At 38.9% G+C, this 17,530-nt stretch overlaps 1 protein-coding gene across 1 annotated transcript; it reads left to right on the forward strand.

Annotated features, from left to right (window-relative positions):
* Window positions 1-282: 282 nt before the first annotated feature.
* LOC107572810 (E3 ubiquitin-protein ligase TRIM39-like) lies at window positions 283-8,502 on the forward strand. Its single transcript, XM_016259245.1, has 7 exons — window positions 283-287; window positions 340-442; window positions 551-646; window positions 3,697-3,927; window positions 4,010-4,032; window positions 4,113-4,234; window positions 6,886-8,502. Exons 1-7 carry the CDS (start codon window positions 283-285, stop codon window positions 7,362-7,364), a joined length of 1,059 nt encoding a protein of 352 aa, XP_016114731.1. The 3' UTR covers window positions 7,365-8,502.
* Window positions 8,503-17,530: the final 9,028 nt, after the last annotated feature.

The raw sequence follows: 17,530 nt of genomic DNA on the forward strand, positions 1-17,530 counted from the left end.
AACAAGAAACCAATCACAGAAATTCTATTGGTTTCCACTACAAATACCATTACATATTACAAACCATCAACTATTAACCATTAAAAACTGGTTTCCTGTAGTGTTTCATTAGTGGTTTTGCTTGAACTGAGGCGCTACAGCGATCTGTCAGGACACATTAAAGAGCCACAAAACGGCATTTATTGTATGAATTTCTTAAATGACAAAATTTTAAAGCATAGGCTTTTTGCAACGGGACAATTAAATGCCCTGCTTGGCTGATTTGTTCAAGAATAATCTCCCATGAGGTGACCTGAGGTAAAAGCTGAGATAAACTGTATAGTTCCCTTTTATTTTAAGTTGGCCACTGACCACAACAAATTCGTGTTTAGTGTGCTTTACTTCACAGACACACATCAATCACACATTCAGACCCATCGGTGAAGTGGCCTCTTCATATAAGGTAGGAGATGTATATATAAGTTGTATATAATAAACAATGTATGTCTCTGTACCAAATGAACATCTAGCATGAATCTCTGGTGTCTTGGATTTTCACTTTCAATTCCAGGAGGAGCTCAATACAGCACTGAAGCCCTTACAAGAGAAACTAAAACACAAAGAAAACATTAAAGGGGAATTTGAGAGAACAGTTCAACACATCAAGGTGAGGATTGATTCTTTTCAAATCGAATTTGATGAGAAAAGCTGAATTGGTTGTCTCGCATAGTTGTATTTTGCTTTGACTGGAACACAAAAATATTCAATGCATGTTTTTGTTTAATAGTATATAAAGATGGAAATTATTATTACATATACACGGACATTTATTCAAAATATGTAAAAAAAAAAAACAATTAGAAATATGCATTAAAACCATCAAATATTCGCCTTCTCAGGGTCACAGCAACTTTTATAACTAGGGCGACATGTCACTTTTGAAAATAATTCATATTAAAGGGTTACTTCACCCTAAAATTTAAATTAGCCCATAAATTACTCACCCTCAAGTCATCCTAGGTGTATTTAACTTTCTTCTTTCAGACGAATCCAGTCGGAGTTATATTAAAAACTGTCTTTGATCTTTCAAGCTGTTTCATGACACTCAGCGGGTGTTGCATGCTTCAGTCCAAAAGAAGTTAAATAAAAAGCACACATCCATAAAAAAGTGTCTCACACGGCTCCGGGGGGTGAACAAAGGCCTCCTGTAGCGAATCGATGTGTTTTTGTGAGGAAAAAAATCCATATTCAAAACATCATAATCACTTTAATGTAGCTTGCGCCGACAGTCCTACATGGAAGCAGTTCCGGGCGGATGTCATATGAGGTCAGCTTTGCGCATGCGCCGCTCAGAAGTGACGCACGCGGAAACGCAGCAGAGATACAAAACAACGGTCACTAATTAGAAGTACAAAATGAGGATTTGTAAAGAAGAATGTCAGAGGATGTTGACATAAGCCAAGAGGAGACTGGTTTTCCTTTGCTAAAGTAAGGAAACTTTGCTTCCTTTGCTCCTGTTAACAAACGTTGGTTTTCACGAGACTCACCGGCGCATGTGCACCGCCGACTTCATACGTCATCCTCCCGGAGCTGCTTCTGTGTACAACTGCTGGCGCAAGCTAGATTCAACTGATTATTACGTTTTGAATATGGATATTTTTCTTACAAAAATGCATCGATTCGCTACAGGAGGCCTTTGTTCACCCCCCCCCGGAGCCGTGTGAGACACTTTTATGGATGGGCGCTTTTTATTTAACTACTTTTGGACTGATGCATGCAACACCCGCTGAGTGGCATTACACAGCTTGAAAGATCAAAGACAATTTTTAATATAACTCCAAGTGGATTCGTCTGAAAGAAGAAAGTCATATAAACCTAGGATGACTCGAGGGTGAGTAATTTATGGGCTAATTTAAATTTTAGGGTGAAGTAACCCTTTAAGTGTATACAATGTAAAGGAACTGAAAAAAAAATACAGAAACTGAAACTTCTGATTGCTGGTTGCTTCGGCAGTGGGTGGGACTAACATGCAAGCAGCAATCCCATTGGCTAGTGCTCACTTTTCACACTCTTTGCTTTCAGCAAATAATTTGTCAAATGCAGACAGCATGATTAATATTCATGAGCAGTTGACAATATAAATCTACCTGAGAGAAGATCTGGGTAAAAAAAAAAAAGAAGATCTTTGATTGTTGTAAGCTATTTAATTTAATCTAGTGTTGTTAAATAGATTAAAAAATACATTTAAGTATCTTTGTTTTTATCATAATAATAATTATTGCTAGTCTTTTTTTCACAGAAACACTGAAAGACCAATGACATCTCAAGCACCACCAGCCAGTAATTCAGTTTAATTTGAAATTCTGCATTTTCATTCAGACATGGTTTCCATGTTTTAGTTCTAACATTCAGAAAATTATTACAAATGCTTTATTGACTAACCTAAGTCCAGCCAAAGTCCCTTTAAGGCAAGTCATGTCACTCTGCGGCCATCTTTGAAACACCTCTCTTGCGTGTAAGTGCAGCTCCTATTTGAATGGAGAAACATCAAATTCTCCCAAACTTTTCGCCAAGCTTATGATTAAATTTCATATTTGAAATCACCAATGAAATCTGACAACAACTGTCTCATAAATGATGTTTATTTTGCCCCAATAGCGTCAAAAAATGCTTATTTTTCAGGCTAGACCAGCCAGTGCGCATGCGCAGTTAAGCGCATGCTTTCTATAGCAACCAGGACTTCTAACGGCAGCTGCAGTGATGCAAGGACTTTACCGATTAGCGATTGGCTCTTTTACTCAGAAGGCGGGGCTTCGTCCAATAGAACGTTGCATTTTTTCCCCCATTCAAAACTATATGAGTGACATGTCTTGGGTATTCTATTGTCTTTGGTTCAGCTGTTATGCTTCCAAATATTATATGAATCTTCTTAAGGCTGGAATACACTACAAGATTTTTAAAATCTGAACAGATTTTAAAACGCTAGGCATCATACACTTACCGACTTTAAATAGTCACAAAGGAAAACTGGATGTCATACATTACACAACTAAGGATTAGTGGCCTAATGGTTAAGAGAGTCGTCCCGAAGGTTGTGGGTTCAAGTCTCAATACCGGCAGGAATTGTAGGGGGAGTGAATGAACAGCGCTCTCTTCCACTTTCAATACTCTTCCCTTTAGCAAGGCACTGAATCCCCAACTGCAGCAAATGACTGTCCACTGCTCTGGGTGTGTGTTCAAAACTCACTGTTAAAGGCAGAGCACAAATTCAGAGTATGGGTTACCATACTTGGCCACATGTCATGTCACATCACATTCAGTGTCACTGTCACATTCATAATCTGAAGCTAATAAAATCTGCAACCATTATACACTACGCTATTTTCTGTGGAATCTGTCAACACTAATCAGCAGAATGGGTTTGCCTTTTTGTAACTAGTGTCGACATCTCTGGACTGTAAATTGGGGGAAAATCAGGGCAAAAGTTGTGTAGTATATTCCTGCCTTTAATCCATTTAACACTGTGTCGTTTTATGAAAAGAGGCTGATGAGATTTATGTGTATTTTCACCTACAGAGACAGAACATCTACTACTACAGTACTAGTACTTCAGAAAGTTAAAACTGAACTAACCCACGTTTACTCACTCGCTCTTCATGCTGCTGCAGAATAAGTCACGTCTTTTAAATGATTGAAATGAATGTGATGTGATTTCAGTCTCAAGCTGATCACACGGAGCGTCAGATTAAACAGCAGTTTGAGACGCTTCATCAGTTTCTCAGAGATGAAGAAGAAGCTACAATCTCTGCACTGAGGGAGGAAGAGGAGCAGAAGAAGCAGATGATGAAGGAGAAGCTGGAGGAGATCAACAGACACATCTCAGCTCTTTCACACTCAATCAAAGACACGGAGGAGATGATGAAAGCCAGTGACGTCTGCTTTCTGAAGGTCTGGTTTCAGATCATTGATTGATTGATTGATTGATCGACTGATTGAGTTGTTGATGATTAACTGTGTGTTTGTTCTGCAGGAGTTTCCAGTCTCAATGGAAAGGTGAGTGATCTGCTGCTGTCTCTGCTCTCTCTGCTTCTGATCCAAAGCCACTGCAGTTCTGATCCTGAATGTTCTTCCAGAGTCCAGATCTCATCAGAGCCGGATCCACAGACGCCTTCTGGAGCTTTGATTGATGTGCCGCGTTACTTGGGCAACCTGCCCTTCAGAGTCTGGATGAAGATGCAGGACATTATCCAGAACAGTGAGTCTGGAGAACATCTGTGCTCTTACACACACACTGGCAATGATGTATGAGGGAAGATTTATAGATTTTAGCATTATGTGTGAAGAATCAGCTAAGCTACAGCACCAAAATGAGCCATAAAAAAGAGAACATGATATTTACAGTTACAGTAATACAGCAGATTGTTTTTGTCGATATCAGTTTCTGTTGACATTCAATTCAAGTTTATTTGTATAGCACTTTTTTCACGATGCAAATCGTTGCAAAGCAGCTTTACAGAAACATTATATAATGTTTCTACATTATATTTAGTAATAGCTTATCAGTGGTGACTGGTCTCAATTGATGTTCATATAGCAGAAATGTATGGTAAAAATCAAGCAGTTAGTAAATGTTATGTAATCAAACAGACAGTGAACACTATTAACAGCAATTATTATATGTTGCGATCAAACTTATAGCAAAATTTGGTAGTTTTGTATATTGTCTGAGGATTTTCATCATCTGAGGTCTTCTGAGGGGTCGGCATCATCTCTTCTCAGGTGTTCGGTCCTCTCAGGTCTTTGTAAGGGCTGGATCCAGACTGAAGCTTGTGTAATTTCTAGTTACCACGGGATGCAAAATTAGCGTAGCTGCTGTTACAACTAGCTTTTCTGCATCAGAAACAGGTAGCATTTGTAACATGGGAAATATGATTTTCAAAAGACAAGTTGCTGTCTAATATAACACCCAGATTTTTGACTGTAGAGGAAGTAACAGTACATCCGTCTAGATGCAAATTGTAATCTATGAGATTCTGTGTACTGTTTTTTGGTCCAATAAGTAATATCTCTGTCTTATCCGAATTTAATAGGAGAAAATTATTGGTCATCCAGTCTTTTACATTAACACACTCTGTTAGCTTAGATAATTTAGAAGTTTCATCTGGTCTTGTTGAGATGTATAGTTGAGTATCATCAGCATAACAATGGAAAGTAATCCCATATTTTCTAATAATATTACCAAGGGGCAACATGTATATTGAAAATAGCAGAGGACCTAGGACAGATCCTTGTGGCACTCCATACTTTACTGGATTTATTTGAGATAATTCCCCATTTAAATAGACAAAGTGGTAGCGATCGGAAAGGTAGGATCTACCATCTTAAAGCCTGCCCTTGAATACCTGTATAGTTTTGTATTTGATCTAAGAGTATGTCATGATCTATAGTGTCGAAAGCAGCACTAAGGTCAAGTAAAACTAGCAATGAGATGCAGCCTTGGAAAAGAAGTCATTTGTAATTTTAACAAGTGCAGTTTCTGTGCTATGATGGGGTCTAAAACCTGACTGAAATTCTTCATAGATATACAGTGGGTACGGAAAGTATTCAGACCCCCTTAAATTTTTCACTCTTTGTTATATTGCAGCCATTTGCTAAAATCATTTAAGTTAATTTTTTTCCTCATTAATGTACACACAGCACCCCATATTGACAGAAAAACACAGGTGTGAAAAACTTGTTGCATCTTTCCCAAAAAGACTCATGGCTGTATTCGATCAAAAGGGTGCTTCTACTAAATACTGAGCAAAGGGTCTGAATACTTAGGACCATGTGTTATTTCAGTTTTTCTTTTTTAATAAATCTGCAAAAATGTCAACAATTCTGTGTTTTTCTGTCAATTTCGGGTGCTGTGTGTACATTAATGAGGAAAAAAAATTAACTTAAATGATTTTAGCAAATGGCTGCAATATAACAAAGAGTGAAAAATTTAAGGGGGTCTGAATACTTTCCGTACCCACTGTATATTTTTTGCAGGAATGAGCACAATTGAACAGACACAACTTTTTCAAAATTTTAGACATAAACGGAACATTTGAAATAGGTCTGCGTCACGACCAGCTCAAAGCTGTAACAAATGGAAGGAGGACATAGTTTGGTTGGTAAGGTTGCAACAAAAATATTTATTAACATAAGAAAGGAAAAATATATAAAACAAGGAAGCAACGAAAAATAACTACAATTTCTGTCTGACACAAGATGTTATAGTGTCAGACAGAACAAGTCTCACAGCTCATAACAAAAGCCAAATAAACAACCCAAAACAATCTGGAGCAAACAAGCAACCCACACCAACAAAGCCAAAGCTTTTTTTATAGAGGGAAGAACAGGTGAACATCGTTCTCTTGATGAGGCTCCTAGCCACACCCACTGGCCGGCCGTAGCAGGAAGAGTAGGAGACTCGTCACAGTCTGTAATTTGCCAGTTCACTAGGATCTAGTTGTGGTTTCTTAATAAGAGGCTTAATAACCGCCAGCTTGAATGTTTTTGGGACGTGATCAAAAGATAAAGACGAGTTAATAATATTGAGAAGCGGTTCCTCTGCTACAGGTAACAACTCTTTCAGTAAAAGTGACATGGGATGCAAATCTGAAATCTATTAAGGATGTATTTACTATAACAACACAGTGCTCAGAGAAAAATGTCTGATGTGTTTGATCAACAGTGTCATAATTTAGCTTTAATTTTCTGTATAGCTGATTTGCAATGATTTGTATCGTGAAAAGCGCTATACAAATAAACTTGAATTGAAAAAACTTGAATTGAATTGAATTCATAATAATGAGTTCTGTTCACTCCTGATCATTATGAGCATCAGAATAAAAGCAGCTGTTGATTGTGTCTCATCAGCTCCGGTGATTCTGGATCCAAACACTGCAAATCCACATCTCGTCCTGTCTGATGATCTGACCAGGCTGAGATGGAGCTTGACCAGTCAACCATTTCCTGATAATCCAGAGAGATTCGACGAGTATGCCTGTGTCCTGGGTTCAGAGGGTTTTAACTCAGGAACACACTGCTGGGATGTAGAGGTTAAAGAGAGTTTGTACTGGAGTCTTGGAGTAACTACAGCATCAAACCAAAGGAAGGGACCTGTTTTCTTTAACACTGAGGTCTGGTGGGTGCAGTACGGACTGGATGAGCGGTTTGGTTTTCCTTTTAAACAGAGGCTGGACAGGGTGAGAGTTGATCTGGACTATGACAGAGGAACATTGTCATTCTCTGATCCTGTAACTAACACATATCTACACACATTCACAACCACCTTCACTGACACCGTCTTCCCATTCTTCTGGTGTAATGATTTGAAAATTGTGCCAGTTAACTGAATAGTCTGATAGAAGAGTTATGACCCCCCCCCCAACAAAGGGACCAAACTGTAACATTAAAGGAAATGCCCAAGCAGGCTCCAAGAAATCTGGTCTCCCACAGGCCATTGACAACTTTTATCCTCTTTTTGATGTTGGCCAAAAGGTTTGGCAACACGTTCCTCAAAGAGACTCCATTGGGGAGATCTGACACCAGATACTTGTGATGTCCGATTCTTGAAGAAATTGTTATTTTGAGCCAATCTGCAGTGAGGAACTGGTCGAGATTGTTTACAAATTCTAACCTTAGGTCCAGGGTGATGATGCAAGGTGCACAGCCAAAGCAGCACACAAGACCAGAAAGAGCTGGTTCAAGTAACTGTCAAAGTTTTGACTAGTATTGTCAAACGTATTGGTACTTAAGTACCAAGTCAGTACTGACATTTTAAAAATGTACCGGGTCAGTTCAGTACCCACTGATAGGCGGCTGCTTTTAAACGCCCCTGTGCATTCAGTATCTGTGTGAGCACTCTGTGAAAAGAATCCAGTGTTCCTATTTACGAGTTTTTTGAAGCATTGAGAATTGTAGCCAATCACAGACATGTCTGTTGAACGTGTGAATGCACTTGCCAATCACACACATGCCAATCACAAGATAAGTCCGAATCTGCTTAACATTGCTCAAGTTTTTGTTTCACACACTCGTGTATCCTTTCATTATAAAGTATATAGACAATGAAAATAAGAGATTCGTTGTGCAGTGTAGGCAGCTTCACTTATTATAACAGGAGTTTTCTTTCGAGTGCAGAACTCCATGAACTTGTGCTCAAAACTGTAGCGATTGACAGCTTTAGTGATTATAAAGGTAGTGCTCTTTATAACCTATCCACAATTTGAATAAAATATGTATTTTAGCATGCCGCTAAGTACACACTGCAAAGTTTCAGGAGTGACAAAAGTATTTATTTGTGAGATTGAATCTGAAACTGCAGTGACTGTCATAGTGATAACCATATGCAATGAACGGGACAAAACAATCTGATACTGTATGTCAAAATAGATCAGTGCATCATATCTTGGAGTGTAAATGCAGACTAATGGGGCTTTCACACTAGCACTTTTGGTTTTGTTTTGGATAATGTGAATTAGGGCTGCACGATAAATCGAAATGGAATCGAGATCGCGATTCGACAGAAGATGCGATTATCATGCGTATCTTTCAGTGAAGCACTGTTCTGTGATCAGCAGTAAATCTCCATCCAAAGGCCAGAGGGCGCTCTCGCGCTGAAACTCCAAATATGCCTCGCAGAAGAAACCCAGAAAATGCCTATCGCTGCAGCTGAATAAACAGAAGATTCAACTGCTTTCATTGATTCAACGTGACTAATAAACACACGACTATGGCAATATACAGTTTATCAGAGTATTTATTATTATAATTTTCATTAAAATAAAGTATATTTATAATGCAATGCTTTTATCACTGCTTAAATACTATGAAATATGTTGCATGCCTTATTCTGTGTAAGAAGCCACATCTCACAGAAGGATTTATTTCAAACACTCGACTGACGTTATGAAGTGAGTTTGGAGTAAAAATATGTTATTAAATGTGGTATTTTCACATGCTTTCAGACGGAGCAGCATTTACTTCACAGAGCCGTAGTTCACCGAGAAGCTATGCAAACAGATGCAGTCATTATCGCGAACGATTTCTTCGATTTTAGAATCGCGCAATAAAATCGTCTGCAATTTTTTTTTTTTGCGTAACTTGTCAGTGAACTACGGCTCTGTGTAGTAAATGCTGCTCCATCTGAAAGCACGTGATGATGATTTACTGCTGATTACAGAACCAGCATTACTAACAAAATGCGCATGACAATCGCATTCGATTAATCGTGCAGCCCTAATGTGAACACTGTTTACTGAACTCAAGTGTGTACTCGCAAACTGTACCCGAGTCCGCCTAAAAAGGATGCTCTAGGGTATGGTTCATGCAAACTCTGGTACGGTTCGCATCTGATGTGAATGCAATTGTACTAGGTCACTGAAGTGAGCCGCTATTTATAACGTATGAATTGGTCAAACTGTGTATTTGTGTGTTAACTCACTTGCTTTCCTCATAAGCCTGACTGACTTGCTGTGAGCAGAGAGAATTTATATTTTATTTTTTGGTGAAGAAATTGATTCCCGCGTTCTTTTGAACCCTTTGCATTACATTCGTGACAAACGGACGCATGTGCCGTTCTGTCTTGGCACTTTTGAGACTAATCTAAATTTTCAAAATCCGTAGTACTAAAATGAAGCGTCCATTCATTTTGCCATCTTCTGCATAGTCGTTACCTAGCAACAGGGGCAAACGGCTGTGACTCTGATGCAAATGTTCCGTGGTTCGGAACCACAAATGACCGTGTGAACACAATCGAATTCGGACCAGGCAATCGAACCAAGTGCGAAAGCACCCTAATAGACTTGCCACTTGTTTTATGTAATGTGTTACCTTGTTCTTTATTATATTACTTGTTTTTCACTTAACTTTTTTAAAGGAATTTACAAATATTTGAAGGCTACATGCTGTTTCAATATCTTATGTACTTATAATTATTATTATTATCATTAATAATTAGATCATTTAATTTATATATATATATATATATCTTTTTCTTTCAAATAGTTTAATAATATAGTTAAATATAGTTCTGGTGAAGTGGTGCAGGGATTATGTCAAAACCTGGAGGACTAATTTGCTATGGGTTCCCTCTAGGTTTTCCTATGGGGTTTTTCAATTTATGAGTAAAATAAGGTCTGTGGTAATAATAATTTGACAATAAATTTATGTTTTGTTCTACAACAAACTGCACACACTCACACCCCAAATGTTCTTATGTAGTTACTTATTACAATAAATACAATGCTTATAAATTGAAAAACCCCATAGGAAAATCTTGAGGGATGGTGAATTAGTCTTCCCTTTTGACGTCATCCCTGCACCACTCCATAGTTTTTGCTATGGTACCAAAAATCTGGACATTTTACTGGTGTTAGTGCCGACTACTGAAATTTTGGTACTGAATAAAATGTTTAAACCCACAGATATTTGTTTCTGTGTATTTTATGTGATGTTACTAAAACAACTTATTAGTAACATTTGTTTTTCAGTTGCAATTATATTTCTTCATTAGAAGTGTTTTGAGTGACATTTGAAGAAATCTGATTTCATCAATTTATCAATGACAACACTATGCCTGCATTGTGACCCAGTGTGCCTGCCACGAGCCAGAGACCCACTTCTTCCTTTTTACTGCATTACTGCCATCTACTGATAACTTGGATCAGAAACTTTCTCTTCTACTTTCTCTACATCTGTATCCCTCCTCTTCCCCTGCCGTAAAAGAACAAAAAACCCAAACAGCACTGCGTGTTCAGCTTGGAAATGAACAAGTTATACACTAGTGGCTCTTATAAGTTTATAAACCAACAGGCAGAGTCAAAAGTCAGCATTTTGGTCATGTCTGATTCAAAAAGAACTGATTGAGCCTGTTTAAAGCTGTCAAAGTTTTCTGAGGATTACCAGTCTGACGAATGAAATGCTGTTACTATGCGCATGCATTTGTACTAACAAGGACTTGAACAAGCCTGATGCGTAATGCAAGTTTCAGAAATGTAATGTAAGTTTAAGATTGTAAGTTTAAACCGTTTAGTGCAACTCGACATTGTCATCCCTAAAACCATCAGCAGTCAGTTCTCAGCTCCACGCACACAGGAACTCAAACCAACCACATCCTCTGCTAAAACTCCCGTTTCCTCACTGAGGCAGAGGTATCGAAACTTCTCCTTTCCAGCCATCCTACAACCTATCCTCTAAACCCAATCCCCTCACACCTACCCCTACACTTTTACCAGCACACACACATATCAACAACACATCTCTTCAAACAGGCATTTTCCCCACCGCATTCAAGCAGCCTCGGGGTAACCCCACTGCTCAAACAACCTACATTAAACACTTCACTCCTTCCATTAATAGTGAACACTTGAACAAGTTGTTTTCAACCAGATGTCATTATTTCTTTAACAGAATAACCAACTGGAGGTTAACCAGTCAGGTTTCAGAAGTGGCCATTCAACCGAGACTGCATTACTGTCGGTCACGGACGATTCAAAATCAGTGTTTAAACATTTTATTCAGTACCAAAATTTCAGTAGTCGGCACTAACACCAGTAAAATTTCCTGATTTTTGGTACCATAGCAAAAACTATGGAGTGGTGCATTTCTCATTCTGCTGGATCTATCTGATGCTTTTGACACTGAATCATCAGATCCTCCTGTACACCCTCTGGAATGCCACTTCTCCGTAGGGCTGCCCCCGACTAAAGATTTTTCTAGTCGACTAATAGTGACATACAGCTCTATCTTTCATTTCAACCAGATGACCCAACAGTTGCATGGATCTCGGGCTGCCTGCGGTGGACATTTCGGCATGGATAAAAGAACATCACCTGCAGCTCAACCTGCCACTCCAAATGTACAGCGTGATCAGACCCTTTCTAACAGAGCATGCTGCACAACCTCTTGTCCAGGCCTTTGTTATTTCTTGGCAGGACTTCCATCATGTACAATCAAATCTCTACAAATGATTCAGAATGCAGAGGCACGACTGGTCTTCAACGAGCCCAAAAGGGCCCACGTCACACTTCTCTTTATCTCCCTGCAATGGCTACCGGTTGCAGCTCACAGCAAGTTCAAGACATTGATGCTTGCATATAGAACAGCCACAGGCTCAGCGCCCTCCAACTTCCAGTCACTCTTACGAATCTTCATCCCCTCCAGAAGCCTGAGGTTGGCTTCGAGTATGAATGAAAACATGCACTGTATGAGTGTTCAGCGCTCCTGATATTCACATCTCCTCATTTTGGAAACGAATAAAACGTCAGGTCATGCAAAGACTATCGATGCTGTCTCTTTGAATTTAAATCTAGAAACCTCTACGTGAACACACCTGCCCGAATAAAGTGCGGGAGACGAATTTACATTTTGTTAAAATTAAATGGCGTATTTATTAAATATTAAAAATGCAGCTAACGTAGTTCTACACACAGCAATATAAACAAAGGTGCCTGTTCTCTTTCTCATTCTTACCGTTTGATTGGGAAAAGTTTAAAGGACGTAGAGGGGTCTTTTTTTATGATATCGGACTAAAAATTATTCATACTTTGAACTATTATTATTACAGTATTTATTTAAAAGACGTAGAGTGCATTAAAATAATTATCACAACACTGGTAAAACAGGCTTATACGGATTTTCTAATCCTCCAAATTATACTTTTCAACACTGTTTTTATTATCATTATCATTCAAAAAATGAATACATTCAGAACAGAATTTGAATAGAATTCTACTTTAAATAAGACAGAAATATTTTTTTCTGCAACAGTAGTGTTTACAACAGCAAAATAATAATAATAATATGAGTAATATAATTCAGTTTCTAATTCCAGAGTAATTAAGAGGTGCAAAGAAAAAAATATTTAACTTTTAAACTTAAAATGGTCTTTTCTGTTCTGTTTCTTTTTCAAAACTGCGTCACGGCATTTGCTGCTGTACCAATACAGAAGCATCCGTTTCGATACATGTATCAATCAGCAAGGAACACAGCCCTATTTAAAGTCGGCATGAAACAGAAGTAGCGGTTTTCTTTTTTTCTCTACTGTGATGTCTAGCCGAGTGAAACGGCATCTGAAATGAGAGGGCGGGGCTTGATTCCATCCTTCGGGAATTGATTGGATCACTGGAAGTTGGGGCGTTGCTAACAAAATGGAGGCAGATCTGAATGCCAGTTTGCAGTTAGTTGTGGGGGGATTTCTCTCCACTAGATTCATCGCCGACACCCTAGCATGAAGACATTTTTTATTTATTGAAGAAGACAACGACGAGGGCGATCAACGGCACAAAACATGCCTAACAGCTCGCACGAGAGAGAGAGAGAGAGAGAGAGAGAGACTGCCTGAATGACTGAGCGTGTCCTCCATCAGGTTAAGTAATATTCATAAAAAATTGTTTGCTATGTCCAAAGAGTAATGTTGTGGTAATATCCTAATGTCATGAGCAAAACACGCTGCGGGATCACTGTTACACCACAATAAAGAATGCATATAACTCTGTTCCACGGGCAGCTTTGAGGCTCTCTGATCACTGTTTGGTTCATCTTATACCGACCTACAGTCAGAAACTGAAATCAGCTAAACCTGTATTAAGGACTGTAAAAAGATGGACCAATGAAGCAGAGCAGGATTTACAAGCTTGTTTTGACCTCACTGATTGGAGTGTTTTTGAAGCTGCTGCCACCGATCTGGACGAGCTCACCGAGACTGTAACATCATATATCAGTTTCTGTAAAGATATGTGCATTCCTACCAGGACTCATATAACTTACAACTACGACAAACCATGGTTCACTGCAAAACTCAGACAACTCCATCAGGCCAAAGAAGATGCTCGCAGGAAGGGGGACAATGTCTTGTATAAACAGGCCAAATACACACTGGAAAAATAGATCAGAGTGGCAAAGAGGAATTATTCTGAAAAACTAAGGACTCACAAGTTCACTTACAGCGACTCCGCATCAGTGTGGAAAAGTCTGAAAGAGATCACCAACTACAAGACACCATCACCCCGCACTGTGGAGAATCAACAACTGAAAGACGATCTGAATGAGTTCTACAGCAGTTTTGAAAAAACACCCCACACCCGCCCTGAACACCTGTCCACACAACTATTCACACCTCCTGCAACCCCCCTCTCCCCCACACCTGCACCTCAAATCAGTGAAGACGAGGTGCGCCAAGTCTTCTGGAAGCAGAAAAGTAAAAAAGCACCAGGCCCAGATTGTGTGACACCAGCCTGTCTGAAAACCTGTGCTGACCAGCTGGCCCCTATCTTCACACAGATCTTCAACAGATCACTGGAGCTGTGCAAAGTCCCATCATGCTTCAAACGCTCCACCATCATCCCCATCCCAAAGAAATCCAAAATGACAGGACTAAATAACTACAGGCCTGTGGCTCTAACGTCTGTGGTTATGAAGTCATTTGAAAAACTTGTGCTGGCCCACCTGAAGGACATTACTGGACCCTTGCTGGATCCTCTTCAGTTTGCCTACAGAGCAAACAGTTCTGTGGACGATGCAGTCAGCATGGGACTGCATTATGTTCTGCAACATCTAGACAGACCAGGGACTTATGTGAGGATCCTGTTTGTGGACTTCAGCTCGGCCTTTAACACTATCATCCCAAACCTCCTCCTGCCCAAACTAACTCAGCTCTCTGTGCCCACCTCCGTCTGTCAGTGGATCAACAGCTTCCTGACAAGATAGGCAGCAGCTAGTGAGGCTGGGAAAACTCACATCCAGCACCCATATAATCAGCACTGGAGCTCCTCATGGTTGTGTTCTCTCCCCACTGCTCTTCTCCCTGTACACCAACGACTGCACATCTAAAGACCCCTCTGTCAAGCTCCTGAAGTTTGCAGACGACACCACACTCATCGGCCTCATTCATTGTTATTCCTTATTTACTTGTTCTATTTTTTATTCTTCTTTTATTATCTGTGTTTCTGTACTGTCACTGTCATGAAAACAAATTTCTCGTATGTGAAAACATACCTGGCAATAAAGCTCATTCTGATTCTGATTCTAATATCCTTTCAATTTTTAAGGGTAGTGTACTCCCCCATGGCTTGCGTCAGCACTGGTCAATGCATTGATTTCTATAAAGTGAAGCATCAGCTTCAGCTTTTCCACCTGTTGTTTACCCCTAACGTCACTAGCTTTGCCCTTGCGCCATAGCTCGTGACCGGAAGAGAAGATGAGTCTTTTTGAGGGGGAGGGGAGGTTAACGTTTTTGATTAAAGATTACGAGGGCACACGAGTTTTAAAAAAATAATGAAGTGCACGGATAAATTATTTATAATAAACACTACAGTATTCCATTAAAAAAATAAGAATTTTCAATTTTGATTTCATGCCGACTTTAAAGCCATGTTCCATGTGCCCTTTTTATACTTTGAGCACCTGCCCCTCCAAAGGTCTCTGCATGGCCCTGTCCTGTAGTTCTAAGTATTTAAGTCAGCAAACACAAACAACGCTGTATTCGATGAAAACAAGACAGAAATGACCTTGTATATTGTTGCATAAACATACTGTGTAAAGTGTGTTTTACAGCTGTTTTAATTATGTGAAATACCGTGAACCGCTCACCTTAGAAGACTCTACGCTGACTGAGTGAACGCACGCTAGTGATGACGGCATCGCCGCGCGGCGCGATCAATGGCAGATCATCAAAAAGCGCGCCAAATTCTATTTAAAATGACAAGACCTCTATAAAAACAACACATCAAAGAAAAATAAGGTATACTAATGTAGACAAACAGCCGTATCATTCATGTGGGGAGAAAAATATAGTTTATTAGGCAAATAAAATCTTTATTGAGAAATTTAAAACAGAAAGTCCAAAAACAAAACATGGCTTACTTCATTACTTCAATACTTCATGGCTGTCAGATATTAAAACTAAAATGCTAAAAATGATATTTTCCTGATACAAATACAATCGGGGGACAAATAAAAGTTGTTGATAAAATATAAAAAGTAAAGATAACAATGTGTTAATTAAAGCAAATATAAAAATGAACGAAGTGAAACTGGAAACTAATGAGATGGATCTCTCTCCTTTCTGACTTACAAAAGAGATGGTTATCGTTAATATTTGAACAGTATTACTATTCTTACGATACTGCTTATCGATATAATACTTTTAACGGTATTCTTGTCAGTTTTTTATGGAGAAAAAACTTAATGGCTTTATATTCTGTAATCTAAAAATCTACAGCAAAGAAACAAATTACTATTATAAAAACAAATGAATATCAAACATTTATATGCAAATGCACCAGCATAAAGGCATCTTTATTGTTTAAGATTTATATGCATAAAGTTTAAATATGATTTTCATATCAAAGAAAAAACTTTACTAGGTTAACTAAGGTCTAGCAGTCGTATTCTGGTAAAAAAAAATGCCTGCAAAAGAAACTGAATAAATTAAACAAATAAAAAAATAACATTGTATAGTCTTTACTGTATAAACTGATATATTAATGCTTATTAAAGCTACTTAAGTCATTACCGTTTAGTTGCACACTTGAAGCCCAAAGTGTACTTTGATAGCATTCCGCTCCGTCTCGGAGCACTAGCACAGATATCCGCCTGGAGAACAGCTTCTCTTTCGTAGCTTAATGCACTTTAAATAACTCTTTTCGGTAAGTATAGGGAACAATTCTCACTATTAACTAGTTGCTTATTAGCATGCCTTTTAGTAACATATTGGCTGCTTATTAGTAGTTATAAAGCATTTATTCTACATGACCATATTTTACATCTCCAGAGTGAATCCTCTGATGCCGTTTCAAATGCTCAGCTAAAATAAAAGTCTTTTCACACTCAAAGCACATGTACTCTCTCACACCTGTATATATTTTCTGATGAACATTTAAAAATTGTAGACGTGAAAAACTCTTTCCACATAAATAACATGAATGTGGCTTCTCCTTTGAATGAACTCTCAGGTGCATCTTCAAGTATGAAGCCCTCAAAAATGTTTTTCCACATTGATGACATGTACAGCATCTCTAGTGTGTTTGTTCATGTGATCCTTAAAGGGGTCATATGATGCGATTTCAATTTTTCCTTTCTCTTTGGAGTGTTACAAGCTCTTGGTGCATAAAGAAGATCTGTAAAGTTGCAAAGACTAAAGTCTCAAATCCAAAGAGGTATTCTTTATAAAAGTTAAGAGTCAGCCACTCCTACCTAAAACGGCTCGTTCTAACATGCCCCCACATGTCTACCTCACAATGTGGGAAGATTTGCATAACGCCGCCCAAATGTTCACGCAAAGAAAGAACACGTAACTTTTATTCTCGCTGTAGTATTGTTGCCGCCGCCGCCATGTCCTGAAGACACTGTGTGTTTCGTTGTGAAAGCGAAACTACTTTGTTTGGTCTTCCAAAAGAGGACGATATCCGCTTCGTCATGCCTGGAGGGAATACTTCAACTTCACGCTGTGGATCGCCGGATCGGCTTTCACCGTGGTCGAAGCGGAGTCCAGCCCGGGGTCGTCACATGTAGTTGCCGC

The sequence above is a fragment of the Sinocyclocheilus grahami genome, unplaced genomic scaffold, assembly GCF_001515645.1.
Source record: "Sinocyclocheilus grahami isolate Dianchi unplaced genomic scaffold, SAMN03320097.WGS_v1.1 scaffold1815.1, whole genome shotgun sequence".
NCBI lineage: Eukaryota > Metazoa > Chordata > Actinopteri > Cypriniformes > Cyprinidae > Sinocyclocheilus > Sinocyclocheilus grahami.

Coding starts and splice junctions, on each gene's coding strand:
- LOC107572810 (XM_016259245.1), top strand. Junction 647..3,696: donor GAACAGTTCAACACATCAAG/GTGAGGATTGAT, acceptor ATGTGATTTCAG/TCTCAAGCTGATCACACGGA. Junction 4,033..4,112: donor TTTCCAGTCTCAATGGAAAG/GTGAGTGATCTG, acceptor ATGTTCTTCCAG/AGTCCAGATCTCATCAGAGC.